Source organism: Heliangelus exortis, chromosome 6 (assembly GCF_036169615.1).
Source record: "Heliangelus exortis chromosome 6, bHelExo1.hap1, whole genome shotgun sequence".
Taxonomy (NCBI): Eukaryota; Metazoa; Chordata; class Aves; order Apodiformes; family Trochilidae; genus Heliangelus; species Heliangelus exortis.
Window position 1 is genome coordinate 20704862 of NC_092427.1, and position 13449 is coordinate 20718310.

Genomic DNA, 13449 nt, shown 5'->3' on the forward strand with positions numbered 1-13449 from the left:
GACAGAAAATTGACAACACAATGGCCGGGCCTGAAACAAAAGTTAACAGAAGATTCTCAGGAGTCCACAACTTTTAAATCAAGTTGCTAGAAAAGAGATTGCTAATAAGGGATCATAAGCTGCAACACAACTTAATCAAAGTGACATTTTCTTCATGTGAAGTCTGATGCTTGTTGAAAGCACTTTCTAATAGTTCTCTTTGGCAAGCTCAATGCTGTTTTTTTTAATAAAATTCAGTCTATTGTCCATTTCCAGCCTGGTTTATGCCTGAACTTAAGGAAAAACTGGTGCAAGCAGGAACCAAACTTTTTTTCATGAAGAGCAAATCAGTGATGCTACCTCCGTTTGTCAGCAAAGTGCCCTCTTAGCCCTGACATAAAACATTTTACAAATTCTGCCTTTTTAGTTCAGAGTAAAAAACAAACAAACCAAAACCACACAAAACCAAAACAAACCCCCAAAATGAACAAAATATTTAATGTAATTAAAATTACTTTAATTTGCCAAGCTGGTAGGCAAAGAAGGTCCTTTAAGTATCACCTAAAAGTAAAGCCCAAATTAGGTATTTGACTTTCTCCATTAATGCAGCCATTTGCAAATTGAGAGAAGCAAATGGATTCTGAAGTTCACCTTTGCAAGTCATGGATGGCAAATTTTTCACCATGTCATCAACCTAAGATTAACCATCAGAACATTTATTTTTAAGCTGGACTTTTAGTTTGCTATTCCTAAATGATGCAGGAGTTCAGGGGCACAAGAAATGCAGCACTTTCCAGGGTAAGCCAAGGGTTGAGGCAACCTGTCAAAATATATTTTGACCAGCTTTTGGGAAAAGGACAGTCAAGGTTATATATAGTTGGGCTATATAATAAAATGAGCATCTGTGATTAAGTGCAAAAGGCAAACAGAAGAAGGTCTGAAAGCAGGAATTCAAGGCCAGCTCTTACGTATTTATTTACGTTCTAATCGGGGGGAGGATGGGGACAGGAGAGGGATAAAAAATAAAGAAAGAGCACACAGCTGCCATCCCAAAAACAGACCTCCCATCTGCCACCCACGATTTGCATGTCACCTTCTCCAGGCTCATTTGTACTTCATTAACTGCCATTGACTTAACAAGATTTATGCAAATGACACCACAGGAGCTCACTAACTCCCACTGCAATCAAGTGATTATGTATGTACAATTCTCCACAGCAATGAAAAATTAATACATGACAAGCCCACTCACCACTGAGCTTAGCTTCTTGCTTTTATTTTTCTTGTGCTTTTTTTTTTAATATTTGAATATGTCCTACTGATAAAGATTTAGCCAGACTGCAGAAAACAAAGTCATCTTCTCAGAATGCTGCAAAAAGCCCTCATCCTAGAAAGCATGTAGGCAGCTCACAATGTGCTTCAAAATACTCACTCAGGCTACCATGGAACATGTCTTCATTTTCAGAATAAATGTGTTTGAAGAGGGCATTCCAAACTGAATAAGCCATTCCCCCAAAGTTGCTTTAAGGATAGCATGCAAAATGCTACAGAAGATATCTTAAATATTTGTAGTTTAAATGCCTCTCTCAGAAGCACAGAACTTTATATGGATTTTAACTCTGGGCTAATATTTTCACAGTAATTTTCTGATACCACTTGGTTAGTAGAAGGTATTTAAATATCATTACAACTGAGACTGCAGAAAGAGAAATTACTTAAAGACCCAATAATTTTGAAGTCAGATTCTAACATGTAACAAAGTAAAACTGGAGGAGCTCTGGAGTCTCTCCTGACAGCCTTCAAAAGATAAAAAAGCATTTAACATGCAGTCTTACCATTCTTTCACTGTTGTGAAAATGTTAGGTTGGAAGGGATTCAAGAATCATCTGGTCCAACCAGCCTAATACTATTGTGGTTTTGTTTTGCTTCTGGTTTTGTTTTGTTGTTTTGGTTTTTTTTTCCCCAAACTATGCAATTCTTAAAGGATGCTGAGAGCTTAGGATTCAAGGTGTATTGATAGCGCTGCAGATGCAGAAGGTGTTTTTTACCTTCATGGGAAATTTGCCTTCACTCACCTTACAGTATTTTGGCAGAAATCAGCAGTTACATTTTAAAAGCATGCCTGCTTTTTACTGCCTACATTTTGGGCTTCTGGTGGGAAGGTTCATCATAACAGTTTTATATGGCTTAGCCCAATAAAACCATATTTATCACAGCAGTGAAAAGAGATTTTTAACATTTAGAAAAGACAGGAAGAATAAGAACATTAATTGCTTTTGAATAGAATGTTTTAAGTTAAAAAGTTAAAAAGCCCTGAAGGATGTTTGCTTGTAAGGAAATCTGCCATTTACAATTTTACCTAATCCCCCCCAAACCTGCAGGAACTCAGGGACAGAGAACAGGAACTGAACAGCAGACTCCAACTCTTGGATTCTTTCAATGAAAAACCACGCCAGGCTGTGAGAGCCGTGCAGGATGTATCTGGGTCCCAGAAAGGCTGTGATACTGAATTACAAGCCAGCACATCTCACTTCAAAAGATACAAGAGAAACCAGCAGATGCTCCTAGAAAAATCCCCACTCCTTCACCAGTTTAAACTGACACCAAATACACAAAAGCCTCGCTTTGATTATACACATCAACCATAGCTATGCTGGCTCAAGAGCTGCAATACAGACCTGATCTATGAAAAAATTTCCAGTTGACAAGGAGTTTGTGTCACTTACCATGTTCTTTACACTTTCCAGAGAGCCAATTTTTTTCAAATGTTCATTCTGTGCTCTTTCCCCACCACAAATAAACATACTTGACTGGTAACAACTCCTCCTCTCTCATTTCGTGTACTCCTAGAGCGTTGGGAGAGATTGCATTTCTTCCTCAAAACCAGAACACTTTCCATCTCCATTCAATTGGCTGCTTGTTTTGTGAGGTTTTCGTAGGGTATTTTTGTTTCTGAAGGTTGGGAGACAGTATTTCTGATTTTGTGGAGCAAAGAACAGTCAGGACTGAATATAGTGGATATCCATGCCACTGGTTTCAGCATCTGAGAAACAATAATTTTTCTCTTTTCTGCTGGCTTTTTTGGAGTTGTTTTATAGCAGTGAGCTTTAAACTGCTAGTAATATCAACCAACACAACTGAAGTACTGATCTGCAAGTATGAGCTGGACTTGTGCCCTGTACCAGCAGCACATGCTGCCATGCACATAGTGTAAGAGCCTACAGAAAATAAAACTAAGTATTGACAACAGATATTAAAAAGGTTTGGTCACTGCATGCTCATGTTCAGAAACATGAAAGGATATGCATGAAGCTGGCACAGGCATTTTGTCCCTTTGTCACTGAAACATACCATGATGGAAGTGGTTACTCATTGCAAGCAGCAGAAGAGCACAACATACTAAAGTTTCTAGGTCAAAAGGTTCCTTTTTGCATCCTTCTGCCTTATGCACAGCTAATGCAAAAAAATAAAAGGCACCATCTTTTCTAAGAGGGATTCCTACTGCCTCAGAGGAACACCCACCTGTCTGGCCCACCAAGAACACACTTGTAAAGCAATTTAACTCAGCACCTGATAATTTAACTGATAGGAGCTCTCCATTTGCACAGTGGGCAGACAAAAAAAGTATCCCCTCATCAAACTTTCAGAGTCGTTGCTGCTTGAAATAGTCTAGGTTGGAATGAAAGACCATTTCAAACTAATGTATGCTTTCTAACTGAAGTAAAACTTCTGTCAGTAATAAGCACATTGTATTACAATTTTTAATTCACAAGTTTCCACATCGAAAAGGTTGAGTTTCACTACTGCATCCTTTTTGGCTTCAACAACTAGGTGATGCTGGTCAGCTATACAGTATTAAAGCAATGAGCTCCAAAATACACTCTCTTGACACACCGGTATGATGTGAAATGCCACTGACAGCCACCACTGTACAGCACTGCATGCCACTCAACCTCCCTCCTTCCAGCATCCTTCTGAAACCCCCATGAATAGGGGTATCTGCAGACTACAGGCCTGCTGAAATATTTGCTAATTGCTTGTACGTGACAAACTGAAATTAACATAATTGGGATGAATAACAAAGTACACATTCCCTAAGGAGTGGTCGTGCTCAGTACACAGGTAGGGATTGCAAGGAGAGTTTTTCAATACACAAATTTAAGATATTGCAGGGGATATTTCATTATAACATAGTATAGTGTAATCACACTTAATACACTTATCTTAAAATACCCTTCCTACAAATGTGTTTTTAATGAAATTTATTTCATGCAACAGCATTTTAGAAAAGAACAGTGTGTACACTTTAAACAAATATTGAAAAGTGTACTTCTCAGTTTTGCATTCTCAGGTGCATTCACAGACACTTTTGTTTAATTAGCAGTACCCAAAGGAATTCCAGCTAGTCTAACCCACCTTGTGCCACACAAAAGCTGTACGAGAAAAGAAAATGTAGATTGTTTTAAATGCCTGGAATCCCCTCCCCTGAACACAGAGCCAAATACTGAGCTTATTTGGTTTCAAACTGCTTTTCTGAATTGCAGTGTTTGATTAAAATTTGTTTACTAGAGATTCACAGACACAACAGCACTTTTGCTGCCCAACAGTCCCAAAAGGTCTTTTTAACAGCCTTTAAGAAAGAAAATCACTGAGAATTGTCAAAGGTACAAAGCCATTCCCCTCTCACACCCAAAATGAAAAAACAAAAAACCAAACAAATCCAAAACCAACAAAACACAGACACCTTGCCCCCCTCTGCCGAAACCAGAGATTCAGGGCTACCCGGCAAGATGAAGCATGGACTGAGGAATGATTAAAAGACACAAATGACCCTCTGGAGGGTAGGAAAGCCACCAAAAGGAACTGGGAAACAACCGTATGGGAAGAAAACAATCACCCTCCCCTCAGCTCTTTTGCTTTCTAAAGCTCAGTAACTCACATGAAAGTAAATACTTGGAAACACTGTAACAGAAACTATTTGTAAAGCATCCCATACAAATGCTTAGCCTGGTGATCTTCATTATGTGAATTCAGTGTAATTTAATTTGGGAAAGTAAATTATCTCATTCACCCAAACACTTTGCCTCAAATGCCAGCATCGCTTTTCTCTTTCTAAGGAGTGTTCACAGCTACAATTTAGCATTGAGTTTCTGGGCTAATGAAAGTGCATCTAGGCTAGTAAAACAGACCAAAACAAATCCTTGAATTCAAATCCTGTTGTGTAATGAGGAAGTTTAATTAAGGCCACACATTACAGCTGTAAACGTTCTCTTATATAATAAGGTCTAAATGAAACTGAACCTAATCAAAGTTACAATTCCTTCATTAGCAAATTACAAACAAGAGCGCACAGCTGACACACCGGCTATGATTATCACAACTAATTGCCTCGTTGTTACAAACCCGCCTGAAACTGTGTTCAGATGTCCGTCTGCAGTAGCAAATTAGGGCCACATCAGGCTATTTCTGCCATCACAAGGGGCTCTTGTAGAGCGATCTGATTTACCCCGCCGACTGGCAGCACACGGTCCAATCAAAGCCCACTCTACAAAGGCAGCTTTGAAGCCAGCACAGCCTAGAAACCTGCTCCATATGCAGGCCGGCAGACTGCACTTCATTAGGCCTGTTGTCACATTTTCCCTCTTCTTATTCTAATGATCCTATTTTAATACACATAGGAACCTCTCCTAATTGATGTCAAGTGAGTGACTTCCACATTCATCACTGGAGCACATCAAACATGACTTGGAGCGCCGGCCCGTGCTTAAGACCCAAGGTGTGTCTGCAACTACGGAAAGCAAAAAAAAAAAAAAAAAAAAAAAAAAGCAAAAAAATGTATTTCAGCATTACCTGTTTAATTGGGATTGCACGACCACTTCCAATGCTATCTGTTCTGCTCTCCAGGACCTTCTTCTCTTTGTCTGGGTCACTCCCTTTCCGAGACTGCAGAGCAAAGAGAAAGTTTTCGCTCCATTAAATGTAGCAATTATCACAGGATTCTTTTGGGGTTTTGTTTCCTTGTTTGTTTTTAAATATTTTGTAAAACAATTCAAAGTATTTTGACTGACACATAAATATAGATTCAAAGGGTGCAGGTAACAATCTACAAAAGTACACAATCCTCCTTCCCAAAGTCTGAATACTAAATCAGTGCCTCTGATTTTCAACCATCCACTTGTCTGAAACAGCTTTTGGATTTAGAGAGTTACAGTTTCACTGTCTGAAGACCCAGCAGATCAGAGGACAGATTTCTGAAGTCTCAAATAGTAGCTCCAAAGAGGAATGAAGGTTCCAAGTTCTCATTTAAAAAAAATGTGATATATACATGCATACATTTAACTTACAGCTGCATGGTTTTTAGAAATGTGATCAAGCTATGATTTTATAATGCTGGTTCTGCTCACATTGACTTGACTTCTTTCCTCCCCCCCCTACTTTTGGATGGTTAGAAAGTTAGAATTGCAAGAAAAGGTAGTGATGCTGAAAAAAGTTATTTGAATACAATGAAGAAAAATCAGCATGAGAAAAATTTAACCAAATGTTTAAAATGTGAACTGATTGTGGCTTTCTATTATGCTAGAACTACCCTAGGAGTAAGGCTCACAGTGCTCACTTCATGACTTTATGAAGTTATATGGGAATTTTAAGAAGTTATTCAGATTCAGGTCCATTATTGTGAAAGAATGCATGAGCATAATGATTTTGACAGATTTATTTTATTACAAAAAGAAGACCTGAGAGTCATCCTCCTTAATAACTGAGCTGACAAGTGACAACTTCACTCCATTACTTTTCAATAGGAACATTACTCACACAATATTGAAAATGGGAAAACATTTTCATGTGCTTTTCAAATCAGAGATGATATATGAAACGAATACATTTGCCATGTCCAGTACCACAATAGGAAGTTAATGAAAACCAGAGCAACACAAGATCCTGCTTTTCATTTTTAGAGGAAAGAGATGATTGAGACACTGAAATTAAGGGAACAATTAGGATCACGGATAGCTGATACCCATTTTCAGTATTGTATGAAGGGGTTGAAGGAAGAAGAAAAATCTCCACAGTGGTTGCCTTTGGGCATAAGAGGAGGGAAGGGGAGGGAGAAAACCCAGGGAGGTGGACTTCAAGTAACACCATTCTAAGCAACACATTTACCCAGCAGGGATCCAGTGCTGCTCTCCCTGCTCTGCCGGGAACAGGCTCCTATCACTAGTTACTATGGTTCAGGGTAATGGAATGACGTGCTGGGGAATTAAACAAAGAGTAAATGAAAGCAAGCAAAACAAATGGGAGGGATTAAATCCAATGTTCAGGATAACTATTGTTCCTCATCCTTCAGGACAGATTTCTGAATCTGAAAGTGCCACTTCCCAATAATGCAAGGCAAAACAATGCTTCAATGGTGCAAAGCGCCCGTAAGTGACATTTTAAAGAAACTCAGTGAAGGTAGCCAAAGCTTTGAGAGGGAAGCTGTCAACTTGAATGTGTCTTTTTTATTTGACTTTTTTAACAAAAGGATCCAGCCTATTAGGAACAAGCTAAATATCTCTGTACTAATTTTCATTTTTATTTTTCAATCATCATGTCTTCCATTCTATAAAAGTAACTGCATCTGGAAATAATATCTGCATGTAGAAGGGAAATACCTATAGGCAAAATATTGTCAAATGCCCAAAGGACAGAAACAGAAGAATTTCTGTTAGACAAATTCTACCTTAGCTGTTTGTAATCACAGAATACATAATATTTTCTGGGGGAGAACCTTACTAGGCTCTGCTATTTATAAAGATAAATTGTGCAGTGAAAGAGAGATATATTCTGATCTTTTCTGCTTTTGTACCTATGACACACACAATGCATCTTACATCCTATGGTGTAAAATAGACTAAACCATATTGTATCATTTGCTAGGACTTGTTCTGATCTCACAGCTACACAGTAAGTCTTTCTATTTAAAACTTCATTCAAGTGAACCAGAAAAAGTTTAAAAAAAAATTAAAACACCTGCATGCATATCATTTGACTCATTTCCCCCTTGCATCAGGAGGCATGTGTCAATATAAAAACCTTACCCAAGTTCAGTCAGTAAATTGAGACTTAGTTCCAGAACGATACAGCACCCAAGTCTGGACACAAACAGAATCCAGAATGAGCAGTGCAGAGAGCCCCTGAAGTAATCATACTGATCCCTAATAGTAGAAATTGAGATAGAAGGTTCATTTCAACTTTTTAAAAAGTCTTGTTCACAATTCTGGGAAAGGAGGTGCACCTTATGGTATTAGATGTCCACCCCATATAGGATTGGACACATAGTTCCAAACTGCTCTTGGCTGAAATGCACCTCACATGTATCTTAAATCCCCACCTATGCTATACACGACTATTTAGCTCTCTGCTAACACACTGCACAAAACAAAGGACATTTATTCTTCTGCTAATATTTGATCTTTTTTTTCACCTAAACAAGAAGTCCTCTATTGCAACAACAGCCTTACAAATACCAATATTCAGTGTAAAAGAAGATCAGATGCTGCATTTAAGGTACTTAAACATGAATATATTTAAAATCCTCAACTCTATTCCAGATCAAAAGTTGTAATCAAATCTAAGAAAAATCCTGTTTTCTACTTAACACAATTTTCTTCCAACACTAGAGGCTCTTCATGTAGGACACAAAACATATTACCTATGCTACAAACATGAGCTAATTCACAATTAAACAGAAATATATTTGATTCTGTAAATGAGAAAAGCATAAGCAAGTAATAGACTAAGAAAGCAGCACAGCAAAAAACAGAGCTCAACAGAAAAATACTTTGATTATGCATTCTTTTCACAACTAGAGAGAAAATACTGGTCACCTCTTTATTCAAAATTAAACAACTCCAGGTTACAATGTGGCTGATATGGCATAAAACCTGGGTTACAGCAGGGTCAGTGCTCAATACTTCAGCATGTGGATTACAGGGCAACTCATTATACAACCATTCAATATGCCCAGATCTAAAAGACAGAACATATTCTGAAAAGTCAAATTATTGTTTTTCATTCTCTCATATTGGCAAAGTTGATTCTTGCTATGCTGTTCTCACAAACCTATCTGTTTACAGCAAACACAGCTGATTTTACTGCTTCTTAAACTTTTTTTTTTGTTTGTGGATGGTGTCTGTTTCTCGTTATTCACCTTCTCAAGTGTACACCAACTCCAATTAAAGCCACTCCCAATTACCCCAATGTCAACAACACCTACGCAGTCCTTAGAACATTTCATGCACCTTTCAGACCAGAAATGGTCGGTGAGAGCTTCTGAGGGATACTGTAGCATCTCAGCTGTTTGCAAAGGGATGACTCTGCTGGCAGTTCCTGGGCTGACAGTGACATCTAGTGGGGTTAGGAACTGCTGAGCACTCCCCAACAGCAGCCAGTATTCCCAAGAGATGAAAATACACTTGACTCTATAAAATATCAATGTCAAAACTGGATATGCTCTCACCTACCACTCATTTTTGCACATTTTTTCTTTTGCACCCAAACGTTTACACCTAAACACAAAAAACTTTGTAGGAGTTTGAAGACCTACAGCTTTAAAATCAAAATATCACTGTCAAGACAGACTTGTGAAATATGATCCCTGGGACTCTGTGCTGTCACTCAGCACTCCAAATCGATGACAAAACTTTCTACTTGCTAAAGGCCAGGAGGTCACGTTTTGTTTAGAGTACAAGGAAATAGTTTCACCCTTTTTTAATGTGGTTCCTTGGATACAGCTAAGGACCAGGCTAGATTTTGGAAGTGAACGTGACCCCACCTTGGGAATAAAAAAATATAAACTCTATATGATGACAAGGAAGTTGTGGCTTTCTTAATGCAATTAATGTGTAGCTACAATCACCAAGGCACTTACATGTGAGCCCACAGGGATTCTGTGTTTGCTTTAAAGCACACTAAGTGTCAAAACATTGCTTACAAACTCACAGTTACCCATGCAATACAATCTTAAAGCTTTCAGCAAGACTGTTAAACTAAGGAAATCATTATTCAGGCCTTCATTAGAAATTTTCGAACTAGTTATGCATAACAAAGACCTATCATATTGGACCAGTCAGGCTTTGTATTTTGTACCTTTTCCCCCCCTCTGAATGAAGCAAAAAACTGGAAAGTTTCCAAAGGAAAGAAAATAATTTTAATCCACATCACCTCTTTTAACCTTGGAAAAGAAAACTGAGTTGAGAATGTGCAGTACCATGGGGTAGGTATTTTACAGTACCTCATGGTATTCTCATGGTAAACCCTTAGATCTCTCCACACAGAAAACTTGCGAAGAAAGCCTGAAGTTCACAGTATTATTCAGTGTAAGGGACAGATTTTTGCATAGGCCTGGCCTTCTGTTCAATTACTGACAAACCAGGGAACCTAGACAGGTCTGAGAATTAAAGTTGGCCAAAGGCTCCAGAATTCAAGCATGGATTCATTTTTTTTCCACACCAATTCCCAGAAGGATCACTTCACTGTATTTAGTTTCTTTAAGTCCTTGAACAGAACAGCCCCATGGCAATTCTAAGATGTTTTAGTTTTGAGGTCTGCAGATCCATCTCAACATTCCTGTCTGCATTAGACCAGCTCAGCTCAACAGGGAGAGAGTTCAGGCTGCCACCACAGAACACCATGTAAAACACAGCAATATTCTTCCTTGGCTCACTCACCGTGAAGAGGTTGGATCGGCGCTTGGACTGTTTACGGACAGGAGTTGGTGTGTTGGCAGTGGGAGGAACATCAATCCGTAGCTCCTTCTGGCTGGTGCTTGGAGTTGATGGGACAGAGGAGGAATAATCACTTAAACTCCCTCCTCCATTACTGGTCTGCAAGGATCAAAGTCAGTTTTAAACAGTGATACACTGCTTTCCAGAAATAACAATCCACAGCTCTATCTTATTCCTGATACGTAAGAACAGAAGCCCAGGCTCAGAAACACCGTGGGACTATTCCAAGCTCTTAAATATTTTCCCTGCCACTATTTTTTGAAAACTTAGATAGTTCTCCTGATAGGACACACATTTTCAATCTACACAACAGAACCTCAACTGGACACAAATAGTTTCACTTGTTTTACTACTGTACAAGTAAGCAAAACAATGGGGACTGTCAGTAAATTGTGCTTTTCTACTTCAAAATTGCTAAACCAAATTATGCCTCAAACCTAAAAAAAAAAAACCCAAAACCAAAACTGGTGCCATAGAACTGCACAACTGGACTTAGTCCTAGTCTGGAAACATCAGTTCATTGAGAGGTAATTAAGAAAATAAAAATAATTCAATGTTGCAAAATGGTTACTATGGTGATACAGCTCCTAACACAGTTGCTGATCTACTGGCAAAGAGATAAAAAAATTTAAGAAAAGACATTCCAATTTACTCAAAGTATCCAAATGTAATGCATGAATGTAAAGCTGTTCATATTCAAATGTAAAGCTGTTCAAATTCATAGCCTTCCAAGAAATAAAGCAGTCACTTAGCCTATGAAACAATTAATGAACTGAGGTAACAAGTTACTAATAGCAGGAAGGTGAGGAAACCAGACAGAATGGGAAGGACCAAAAGATGATTAAGAACCAAGCCTTGGGTTTGTTCATGGTTTTTTGTTGGGTTTTTTGTTGGGGGGTTTCATTTTTTTTTTTGTTACAATTACAAATAAATATTTGTTATTACAACACATAAAATAAACTGATACTAAAACATTATTTAAGAAGATGTAGAAGTAGTTAGGAAAGGCAAAAGGACAGATTTTGAGGATACACTGCATATGCTGATGGGGGACTGGGGCAGGACAAAAGTGGAAAATTCTGCATGCTGTTGATGAAAAGCTCACCAGAAGAGCAGCTGTAGGTGAGGGGTCTGCACAACTCCCACCTAAGCTAAAAGGGGGAAAATAAAGGTCTGCAATGGACACAAAAGAGTGAAAGAACAGCTTTAATGCATCCCAGTTTTCTGAAAAAAGTGAGGAAACAGGGTAAGAGTGTCTTTCCAAGGTTCTTGAGGAGAACCATTCTCCCATGACACTGAATTCATTGCTTGGTCTCATCTTAATTTCTGCTGCTCCCAATGAAAAGCAGGCACTCCAGCATCTACTCTTCAGGGGGTTTCCAACACTACTAAGCTGGTCATACACATGCACAAAGCTGCTGTACAGGGCAGGCACCAGGCACCTCTCACACAGGCCAGGACCAAGTTGCAAGCAGCCAAGATGAGACCTCTGAAGGAGAACCACATCGGAGACAACCCTTCATATTCCCCAGTTGAAGTTTCTCTATGATTTCAAGTCTTGTTTTGATTCTTCCAGTTTTTCAAAACTGCTTTTAGAAAAAGAAATAAAAATTCAAGAACTCAAGGTTAAAAGGGAAGAGGTGTGAGACAAGCAGCTCATGCTTGGGCTGAAAGGTGAAGCAGATGGAAAGCCAGGAACACTACTCCGAAAGTTGTTTCTTTGTAAATAACATGTTCCTGAGCTCATTTCTGTGTGAATAGGACTGACAATACAGCAATTGAGCTTTTTGATGGACAAAGTTCTCACCTCTTTAAACATTTCTACATATATATACATATATATATAAAGGAAGTTTTATATATATATATATAGGAAATTAAATTCCATCCTCCCTTCATTCAGACTGAACTGGTGAAATGCAGCTGCCATGAAGCCAGAAGTAAGGGTACTGAAAGTAATGGGATCTTCAGAGAATTTTTTTCATATTTTCAAGCGCACAGAGGAAATGTCAAATATTATTTGGAGACGGTTCAAAAGGAAACAAAGGAGGTGGAAGAATGAGAGCTGTAACGTTAATTTAAAATGTCCCAGCAAAGAATGGTAACAACAGAGCAGGATGGACTGGGGAGAAGTGATCTTGATTTACCCTGCATTCACTTTCCCTTTTCCTACAGGAATAACGTAGCAAACATGGAGTAAATAACCTGCAAACCTGTGTGAAGACATACTGAGCCTGTGGAAGTCAGGCATTACCTCTCCAAAGATACAGGAAAAACTCTTGCAAGAAGAGAAGTAATGAAAAAACAACGTGTAACCAGGACACTCTGGAAGTAATTGCTAAAAGTTTCCCAAAGTTCAAACAGCCAAAGACTTTGAAAATGAGTCCTCAAACCACCGGACAAGTCAGAAATCAGGAGGGTGCTATGAAAGCTTTAATGTAAGGTACTGGAAGTGAACATCTTGAAAATCAGTAACTGTAAAATATCATTAGGGGAGGAGATCAAAGCCACCAGTGTCAAGGAATGACTTTCAGACTGGAGTGGTGAGGACCTACTGTTCATTCTGTCATGACTGAACCAAATTGGAGTAGGGAAAATGAGGAAGAAGGAAGTCTGAGGAAGCAACCACTCATGGGAAAAGACAAGGAATGCATTTAAGATTAAAACTATGCAGCTGGAAGTCTCACCTGAGGAGAAAACAAGA

General features: G+C 38.6%; 1 protein-coding gene across 10 annotated transcripts in view; it reads right to left on the reverse strand.

Annotated features, from left to right (window-relative positions):
• AGAP1 (ArfGAP with GTPase domain, ankyrin repeat and PH domain 1) overlaps positions 1 to 13449 on the reverse strand; it is a 346938-nt gene that overhangs the window by 169599 nt on the left and 163890 nt on the right. For all 10 annotated transcript variants that reach the window (XM_071747095.1, XM_071747094.1, XM_071747093.1 and 7 more), the window contains 2 exons: positions 10689 to 10844; positions 5830 to 5922 (listed from right to left, as the gene is read on the reverse strand). In XM_071747095.1, coding sequence (XP_071603196.1) covers positions 5830 to 5922; positions 10689 to 10844 — 249 coding nt within the window. The remainder of the gene's footprint in view (positions 1 to 5829; positions 5923 to 10688; positions 10845 to 13449) is intronic.